Raw genomic sequence first — 10,346 nt, 5'->3', positions numbered from 1 at the left:
TACAGAAATATAATTCAGGCGGTATAACCGACCATATATAACTTAAATAACATAAATATAAATGTTAGTGAAGTTAATAAAAGTTAGATTACAGAAATATAATTCAGGCGGTATAACCGACCATATATAACTTAAATAACATAAATATAAATGTTAGTGAAGTTAATAAAAGTTAGATTACAGAAATATAATTCAGGCGGTATAACCGACCATATATAACTTAAATAACATAAATATAAATGTTTGTGAAGTTAATAAAAGTTAGATTACAGAAATATAATTCATGAGGTATAACCGACCATATATAACTTAAATAATATAAATATAAATGTTAGTGAAGTTAATAAAAGTAATTTCTTACCTAGATTAGTGACGTGTGCTTGCTTAGATAAACCTTGATTATACGGAGCACTTCGTGCTGATAACGTGTTATAATTCAGTAGGCTTATAACTACCTTTAGTGGCCTGGTTCTTGACTATAGACTAATAAGTATATAGAGAGAATATGAGAGAAGTATGTGTTTTATATATGTTTGAAGTGTGTGAATTATGAACTCATAATACACATATTTATACTCAAAAAAATATACTATGCAATATCTATAATAATAATAAAATTAGCATCCAATATTGACTTTTATAACAAATTGTATGTTTTAAATCAATTAAAAAGTGTTGACAATTGTTTTTACATGAAGCAACTTTTTAAATGCAAGTATAATTTATTTTTTCACAAAAATCACTAATATATTGCATATGGTCACCAAATTATAAATAGACATGCATATTTAAATTTTAAATTAACTTTTTATACCAAAAAAATAACTTACTCGTACTATGTTCTGGTTTGTCAAATATAGAAACATCAATCAACTAGATTTAAATATTCGTTCTTAAAATCTCCAAATTTACACTTAACCCCCTAAAGCTACAAAAAACTTACAATATGACCAACACACATCTAATAAAATCAAACAAAACACCACCATTATATCATGTAACAAACATCAAAATTCAAACACATGTAAAAGACGAAAAAAGGGACGAGTACGAAGTTAAACCAGTGCTACCGAGGACCAGGCCGAGCAAACGACTCATCAATCGTCAAATCTTGATCGTTAGCACCTAAATCAAGAGATCCCATGTTCAACGCGGAATACCTTGATAATTCATCAGAGCTACGCTCTCGTGCAGCAGCCTGAACTCCCCTTTCTATCGAAATTGCATCTTGTATTTCCTTAATAACTTCTGACATTGAAGGTCTCATGTTCCCGTGCGGTTGCACGCACATTAAAGCTTTCTCGGCTATTTTCCACATTGATTGGATATCGTACTCGTTACCTAGAGCTGGATCGATGATTCCTTGAATGTCCCCGTTCTCTATATACATTTTTGCCTGTCATAAAATCATTACAATCAGTAGACGCGGGTCTCGATTATTAGCAAAACTTTTTTGATCTTACTCGTTTGACCTTAAATAAAAAGACATAAGGTGTGTTTGGACGAAACTAGCTAGAGCTTAAGTTGTTGTAAATTGACTACATAGGACATAAATAGCAATATGTAAATTAATAATGAAGGGGTTTTTAGTAATTTTCCATATCATAAGCTCCTTAAAATCATAAGCTCTACTTTATTGAGCTTCTATAAGCTCTTAAATAGTGTCATCCAAACACACCCGTAAGCTGAATCTAGTCATCAGTCCATTCTTAAGTAAATATGTTGAAAGTTTGCATTTGAATGTTAAAATGTGGGGCGGCAAAATGGACTTACCCATTGAACAATATTCCGGCAATTGATACCGAAGTTCTCATTTGAAATTGCTTCTTGACCAGAGATTAGCTCAAGAAGAATGACCCCAAAACTATAGATATCGCTTTTGTCTGTTAGACGGTTTGAAATATAGTACCTACAACATAAGTATTACAAAGTTCGAGAACTGCATCAGCACTATAACAGGCAAATTGAAACATTCTATTTTGTACAAATTTTAAGAACATTCTTTGACTATATCTCAGATCTCTGAAATAATATTTATTTTTTATTTTTTTGAAAGGCAAACTCACACACCCATTACACGAATATTTACAATAATCTACGAAATATGTCCATAGCAGGAGTTGAACCTTCAACATTTTGGTTGAAAGGGATACTATTAAATAAAGAAAAGTTTGTGAACCCTAATCTACACCATACGATATCAAGCAAAATAGGTAATCTTGGCATGAAACTTAAGGATATGGAACATTTAAAAATGAAAATCTGCAATTTTTCATGGGATGATGTTTTTTAGAGATGACTTACTCGGGATCAAGATAGCCAAGCGTACCACGAACAATGCTCGACACATGTGAAGTCCCGTCAACTGCAAGCTTCGAGAGCCCGAAATCTGAAACCTTAGCCTTCATATTCTTATCAAGAAGAATATTACTCGTTTTTAAATCTCTATGGATGATGGAAGGAACACAGCCTGTATGAAGGTACTCAATCCCTAAAACAAGGTAAAAAAGGACCAAATTAGCATACATACTCGCAAAGTAATCTTGATTCCGCTCCACCTTCGCCCCCACGGTTGTACAGTTCGTGGAGGTGACAACTTTGACCCATTTATGTGTGAGAGGGTCGATCTGGGTTGCACTTTATTTCAAACGGGGCAGTGGGTCACGCAAAGCCCTTGATGCATACATCCTAAATCGTTTTATTAAATACAGAAAGTGTCAGCGGGTCGACCCAATCTGACCCAGCCGTTTCCACCTGTACTAAAAATGACCCGTTATAACATGTTACCTAACCCGAACATCTTGTCATCTCTAGCAGTTTCCATATCAAGAAATATAAATATTCATCAATTCTAGTAAATCAAACCTTTGGCAGACTCTTCGGCAATCTCAAGTCGCTTGATCCATGTAATCCGGCGTTCCCTAGCCAAAGGTCCTATATGAATATAACGATAACGATTACTTATAACAACAGAGAACACAAAAAGTTTATTCGGATCAAGAAAATAAACACGAACTCACCATAAAGATGTTCTTTGAGTGTTCCGTTATGCATAAATTCATACACAAGAATATCCATCCCGTCTTCTTGACAAAAGCCTAGAAACTGTACCAAGTTTCTATGATGGATTCGTGAAAGAAGAGTCACCTTATTATGCATTAACAAGAGTAAACATTTAGTAACAATAATAAACACCTATAGATAAATTAATTAAATTTAACATGTAAAAGAACACAAAATGATTGTTGTAACAAAAGTTACCTCGTTTGCAAACTCTTTCTTGCCCTGATAAACATTTTTATTTTCAAGTAATTTGACAGCAATTTCCTTTCCGTCATTTAATTTTCCGTAGTAAACGGTGCCAAAACCTCCCGAGCCAATTTTCTTCTCAAAATTCTTTGTGGCGTGTCTTAATTCTGATAATGTGAAGCTTTGACCAGCTTCTGTTGCTGCATTGCTCATAACAGGCATCCTATGTTTGGCCTCTGCCAAAATAATAATAATAATAATAATAACAATAAATAAATTAACATATTAATAGTTAGCAAAAATAGTAAAACACATCTAGGGTATTTATAGTTGTGTTTAAAAATGGATTATCCTAAAACCCCTTTAATTTGAGCTGATTATCTGATCTGGATTAGGACTCTAAACAAACCGAATGTTCATTAACAGGGGGAAGTTCGATTATATTCAGTTAATGAACAAACATAAACATGAATATTGTTTTTTAGTCAAATGAACGAGTGGGATACATGTCTCATTTTTTTCACTTATGTTCAATAACTGTTCTTAAAATTCATTTGTGTTCAAATACTACATATTTTTTTATAAATAACAATTTACTTATTGTAAACGGATAAGCTTTTGTTACTTAATATTGGAATTAATTCATCTGGATCATCTTATGTAATTGTTAAAACATCAGTTTTTGTGTAATGATTTTCATAGTAAAGATGATATATAAGTTCAAAATAGTATTTGATATGTTAATTCCTACATTGAATTCTACATTCGTTCGTTTAAATGAAGGTACATAAACAAAACAAACATATTATCTTTTAACGAATGAACATGAACATGAACATGAACACGAAAATTAGATCGTTTATCCATTCATATTTGTTCAGTAAAACCTTAACAGATGAAAACACTTTCAAAATGCACATCCAAAACCACCCATAAATAATATAATATTATCTTTTATAACATATGTCCATGTGCATGAAAAGCATCTCAAAACGAGTTCCGCAAGCTTACCTGTTTTGGGATATTTATTTCGTTGGCGAAGGAGTATGCAAGATGTTATGAATCCTAAGAAAAGGGCAAAAGCCCCCACTGCTAATCCGATTATTATGTTTCTATTTTGTCCCCCTCCGCTACGTCCTCTACTAAGATTTGCATTTCCTGTGTAGCTGAAAAATAAATATAAGCAACCAAACAATATAATTTTGACCATGCGATTCAATGTATGTGGAACAACATAACGGTAAAGCACACGAATACCAATTACTATATTTTTCCTGAAAAAAATAATAATACTCACTTTAATACTAAGTTCTTGTTAAGAAGACTTGACGGCACATCTCCGGATAACAAATTGTTTTGCAGATACCTGTATATGTTAGTCATAAAAAATCATTTATTTTGCAAAACAATCACAACAGAGAGTCGATTACTATGCCGAACACAAGGCATTTGGGGCTTCGATTTCAAATCCTCGATTCTTGAGCTTATTTTTTACTTTTTATTATTCTTATTAAATGTAGTTACATCAGCGATTTCGTTTAATCATTTGCTATATTAGTTAAATAAATGACAATAATTTTGAATGTTCATAACTTTCTGAGCATGACCAAAATGACAATTATGAACCTAATGCATACCTAGAAACACTCCCTTGCATATTTTATATTGAATGTTCATAATACTAATATGTATTATAAAACACTCCCTTGCATCTTGAATTCAGATATATATATTATATATGTTGTAATATAAAAAGTTATAAAGCATATAGAGGGACAAATGGAGTAATAACAAACTTACAGTTGGCTTAAATTAGGTAGATCTGCCAACGAGGACGGTATGTCACCACTCAAGCGATTATTCTCCAGATGTCTGCACAAACAAAAGTCATAAAACTCGTGAGTTATACTACCAACACGATCAAATCACGAGTTGTAAAAAGACAAATTTATAACAAGTCGATTACATGATTTTTAAATTTCGGCATTCTGTAAAATCAGGAATTGGACCCGTAAGCGCATTCCCGTCAAGCCACCTACAGTTAAAACACAAACAAAAAAATGTAAGTTCAAACACCACATACATACATTTACTAACACCAAATGATTGTCACTTAAAAACGAAGAACAATAAGTGTAGATTAAAACTTACAACTCTTCTAAGCTGGTCAACTTGGTCAAATCGAGTGGAATGTTTCCAGTCAAGTTCTTGCCAGATAATTTACTGAGCATATAACGGTAGAAAGCTTCAGTTGAGTACCATTATCTTTTAAATAAATAAACTAAAATTAAACTAAAGTTTACTAGAAAAATACACTGCAATAATCTTTGGTTCACGATCGGTATTACAGTCCAACCACGACCAAGCCACCGGCAAACATGGATCACCACCTTCTTGCGCCCAATCAGATGACTCGTAATTCGATACCAAACTTGCAGCTACATCTCCTATAATAAAAAATGCATAAATAAAGAGAATTTTTAAATTACTTCATAATTTAAACTAACAAAGAAACTTGATTTACCTACCATCAAAAGATCCATCACCTATTTTCAGATATTTGTTAATCTCAATTGCATTAACAAGAGGCCCTTGTGTAGAATCCGATGTTTTCCCAAACTTAAAAGACAATACAAATGGTAGTGATATGTTGACAAATCCTGGCTCGTATAAACGGTGGGTCCCCTGCGCGTTTTCTTGAATGTTAACAACCGCTTTACTGACATCTGGCATTCCGGGAAGAACTAACCGGAACTTTCTAGTCTCGTTAGAACCCAAATCTTCGATTTCCGCAAAGTAAGTATAAGCCCAACCGAATGCCGGAAACCCATCTAAATTCATACGATAAGTCAAATCCCCGTTTCGGCCCACGACAGCTGTCTGCATTACTTTTTGAGGCGGTTGTTCATCTTTTCCAATATCGATCGGTAATTTTGTCGAGATCCTGTCCGTCCCCGGAGCGACATCAACAAGATAGTTTGCTTTTTTCAACATATCAGATTGCCAGATTCTATCAAACGGGTCATCCGGATACCTTACCGGATCTTCATTTTCTGCCCCGAAGTTGATTCTTGCAGACACACTAAGATAAAATTGGTTTTCAAACTGTGTAAGATATATTGACCCGTTGAAAGGCCGGAGCTCGAGTGTAGAAATAAACGGTTGACCCGTTGTTGCATTCGACAAACAAACGCTAACAGTTGAACCAGAAGCTAAAAAGATCAGTTCTTCAGACTCGATCGTATTAGCATCGGAAATGACTATTGTAGCCCAACGAGTCGGTCCCAATGAAATGTCAAATTTTGGGTATACATTGTTGTTATCGAAATTACCATATAAGAATGTTGCACGTAAAAGATACCTAGTCCTACTTTTAACGTTAATTGTGTAACAATATTTTCTGTTATCTGCTGGGAAATATCTTACGGTTTGATATTGTTGTCTCGTCTCATTTGTGACGGATATGTTACTTGTGATCCCGTAAATGATTTGATTATCGGGAGTCCACTCGAGGCCAAGATTATCTGTCGAATTGCTTTGACCACCACAGTCAAGACTTACAAAACCTGTTTCACATGAACTAATTTGTCAATTATAAGCCAAATATTATTATACAAGTTAAATGATTTTATAAGTAATCTAAATTTTTGAATACATTATTATGGCATTGACATCTGGAATTTGAAAGGTACAATGTAAGCCATTGGTTGTGTTTGAACTATAATCGCAATTATCAGTTTAAAGTCTCAACCTAGAAATGAGCATGATTCTCGTCCTTTGAAATTTAGGATCAAGATAAACAGATTTGGACCATTTGAAGACATGAGTAAGGAGTTGCATCAAACTAATTATTGAGATCAAATTATGTAAGTATCCAGATTCTACAGCATCTGTTTATCTAATTGTAGGGGATGTTTCGAATTGCTTATTTTTAATCGCTTTTCACTTAAAAAATAAGCAGGTTTTGAGCACAACGCCTCTAAAACGAGATATTTGGTAACCGAAAACACCTACCTACCACAAATTCATTATTTTCCAACTAAGGCATGACTTAAAGTTAATACATATTCCAATTAGGGCACAGTTTTAAACTCAAATTTTTCTTAGATTAGTAATATTCAGATACTTTACCTCAAATGTATAGTTTTTATAACTAAATTCGCCCGCTTTAGGTACAAACCCACATTCAATACTAACAATTACATCATCCCAAATCATTCAATTCACCAAACCATATAAACAACATAAAAAACAGTAACAAAAATTGAAGCTCTAAGAGAACCACAAAACCTACATCAATTAAGGAACCCATCAAGAAAACTTCAGATTTTACCATAAATTCAAATAATTAAGCAATTATATTCAGAGAAAACAAGAACATATTACATACAGAATAACATAAACAATTAAGCATACAATAAGAATAAAAACAAATCATACCTGGAACTTGAGCAGTGGTTATGTCCAAAAAATTAAGAACAAGAACAAATAAATATGTCAAGAATAGGAAACAATTAGTCCCCATATGAGTTGTTATATTTTTTTGATGATAAAGAAAAAAAAGAAGGAATAACGAGTCTATTAGAACATTAAAAGCACAATAAAGATGAAAAAAGGTGACTGCATTATTGAACCCAGTTGATGTAAACACAAGTATTTGATAAACCAATAATAAAAATCAGAACTTTTTTTATAATTTAAGTAAAGAAAATAAATAAATAAATGGAGTAAATATGCATGGATAAAAGAAAGAATGTTTCTATTGATTTAGAATAAAAATCTTTTAGAGTTTTAGTGAAAGAGATGATGATTCAATTACTTATGTGAGGGTTTTGTTTGGTTTTGGTTTGATAGTGATGAAAAAAGTGCATGGGAGAGAGTCACTTACCGGCCACTGATAAAGTTGGTGAGGGCCCACTTTTGACAAAGCCCATGTGGACTCCACTGTAAAACTTAACATAGTCGATTTGGGTTCTGGAACTCTTTAGTGAAACGAATCAACGAAATGTTTTCGACCCATACTATTTTTACTTTTTCAATTAATCAATATTTCATCATGTCAAAGGTAGGTTTTTTATATTTATTTTTTGAGAATATATATATATATATAGTGGTAGGATCAAGAGGGAAGTAACCATTCGGGGGGAAGCGGGGGGAAGCAAAACTTTTTTTTTTTCTTCGTTTTTTGAAAAAACTTTGTTCACGAACATTATAGATGAGATGAAAATATGAACATTTAGTAGAGACACTTTGTGATAAATGTTTTTATTTTGGCGGGAAAACGCTCGAAGAAGTAATATATAACAATTATCGTGTTTTTCGAGCGTATTTTGAGGTTTTAGCTATTGGGGTTTAGATATTAGGGTTTATAGGGTTTAGATATTAGGGTTTAGAAATTTAGGGTTTAGGGTTTAGATTTAGGATTTAGATCGAGTTTTTAACACGAACGGTTTAGAGTTTAGGGTTTAGGGTTTAGGGTTTGGTGTTTTGGGTTTATGGAATAAACCCAAAACACCAAAACCTAAACCCTAAACCCTAAACCCTAAACCCTAAACCCTAAACTCTAAATCGGGCTAAATTTTACTTCACAAAACATGAAGAAAAAAAACGTTCGTATTCTTCACGAACAATATTATCTTGAATATTATTTTTGTCGATCGTTTTCCCGCCTAAATAATAACATTCATCACGAAGTGTCTCTTCTAAATGTTCATATTTTCGTGTGATCTTGATGCCGGAAAAAAAAAATTCAAAAAAAACGAAAAAAAAATAATTTTTGCTTCCCCCGATTGGTTACTTCCCCATTGATCCTGCCCCTATATATATATATATATATATATATATATATATATATATATATATATATATATATATATATATATATATATATATAGGCAGGATCAATAGGGAAGTAACCAATCGGGGGAAAAGGGGGAAGCAAATTTTTTTTTTTTTTTTTTTCATTTTTTGAAAAAACTTTGTTCACGAACATTATAGATTAGATGAAAATATGAACATTTAAAAAAGACACTTTGTGATGAATGTCATTATTTTGGCGGGAAAACGCTCGAAGAAAAAAATAAAAATATTCAATGCATTGAATGTTTTGCTGCTGAGTTTATTTGCATCGTTTTGTTTTCATCTTGTGTGAAGTGTTTTTTTCGAATTTAGCCCGATTTAGAGTTTAGGGTTTAGGGTTTTGGGTTTAGGGTTTTGGGTTTTCGGGTTTACTCCGTTAACCCTCAACCCAAAACCCAAAACCCTAAACCCTAAACCCTAAACTCTAAACCGTTCGTGTTAAAATATTCAATCTACACCCTAATTTATAAACCCTAAACCCTAATTTCAAAACCCAAAACCCTAATTTCTAAACCCTAATAGCTAAACCGTAATTTATAACCCCCTAATTTCTAAACCCTAATTTCTAACCCCTAATTTCTAACCCCTTAAAAAAAACTCAGCAGCAAAACATTCAATGCATTGAATGTTTTTATTTTTTTCTTCGAGCGTTTTTTCGCCAAAATAATGACATTCATCACAAAGTGTCTTTTTTAAATGTTCATATTTTCATCTAATCTATAATGTTCGTGAACAAAGTTTTTTCAAAAAACGAAAAAAAATTACTTCCCCCAAAAAAATTGCTTCCTTCTTGATTAAATCTATGTGTGTGAGTGTGTGTGTGTGTGTGAGTGTGTATATATATATATATATATATATATATATATATATATATATATATATATATATATATATATATATATATAGTCATAGTCAAGGTGGAAGTGAATTTTTGGGGGGAAGTAAATGGTATGATTGTCATTTGTGTACAAAAAGACGCTGTGACAGTTTTGTAAATAACTCAACTTTCTGACGCGGTGGCATTTTTTGTAAATAACACAACTTTCTGACGCGGTGGCATATTTGTAAATAACTCAACTTTTTCGACACAATGGCATTTTTGTAAATATTTACCAATATCACCCAGGACCATAACATTCAACATATGTAATATTATGCATTTTGTGTTATAAATTTAAAAATTCATGGAAAAAATTATAATTATGATGAATTGTAGCGTCAAGCTTATAAAAAATATA

The 10,346-nt window shown here is 32.3% G+C and overlaps 1 protein-coding gene across 1 annotated transcript; it reads right to left on the bottom strand.

Moving 5' to 3' along the window:
* Positions 1-924: 924 nt before the first annotated feature.
* Positions 925-7,774, bottom strand: LOC139844263 (probable LRR receptor-like serine/threonine-protein kinase At1g67720). Its single transcript, XM_071834480.1, has 14 exons — positions 7,690-7,774; positions 5,778-6,815; positions 5,564-5,696; positions 5,401-5,472; positions 5,216-5,284; positions 5,050-5,121; positions 4,547-4,615; positions 4,261-4,415; positions 3,262-3,485; positions 3,021-3,147; positions 2,866-2,934; positions 2,305-2,491; positions 1,774-1,909; positions 925-1,396 (listed from the first exon to the last, which is right to left on the bottom strand). The coding sequence occupies exons 1-14, from the start codon at positions 7,772-7,774 to the stop codon at positions 1,067-1,069; spliced, it is 2,766 nt and encodes a 921-aa protein (XP_071690581.1). The 3' UTR covers positions 925-1,066.
* Between the last annotated feature and the right edge of the window lie 2,572 nt (positions 7,775-10,346).

Source organism: Rutidosis leptorrhynchoides, chromosome 4 (genome assembly GCF_046630445.1).
Source record: "Rutidosis leptorrhynchoides isolate AG116_Rl617_1_P2 chromosome 4, CSIRO_AGI_Rlap_v1, whole genome shotgun sequence".
NCBI lineage: Eukaryota > Viridiplantae > Streptophyta > Magnoliopsida > Asterales > Asteraceae > Rutidosis > Rutidosis leptorrhynchoides.
This window is presented reverse-complemented; position numbering and strand designations above follow the sequence as displayed.

What these genes read in the sequence shown, in the direction of transcription:
- LOC139844263 (XM_071834480.1), bottom strand. Translation starts at nt 7,774, where the DNA reads ATGGGGACTAATTGTTTCCTATTCTTGACATATTTATTTGTTCTTGTT. An exon ending in AGGTGATGGATCTTTTGATG is followed by an intron (nt 5,697 to 5,777) that starts GTAGGTAAATCA and finishes TTTTTATTATAG; the next exon opens with GAGATGTAGCTGCAAGTTTG. An exon ending in TGCCGAAGAGTCTGCCAAAG is followed by an intron (nt 2,492 to 2,865) that starts GTTTGATTTACT and finishes ACCTTGTTTTAG; the next exon opens with GGATTGAGTACCTTCATACA.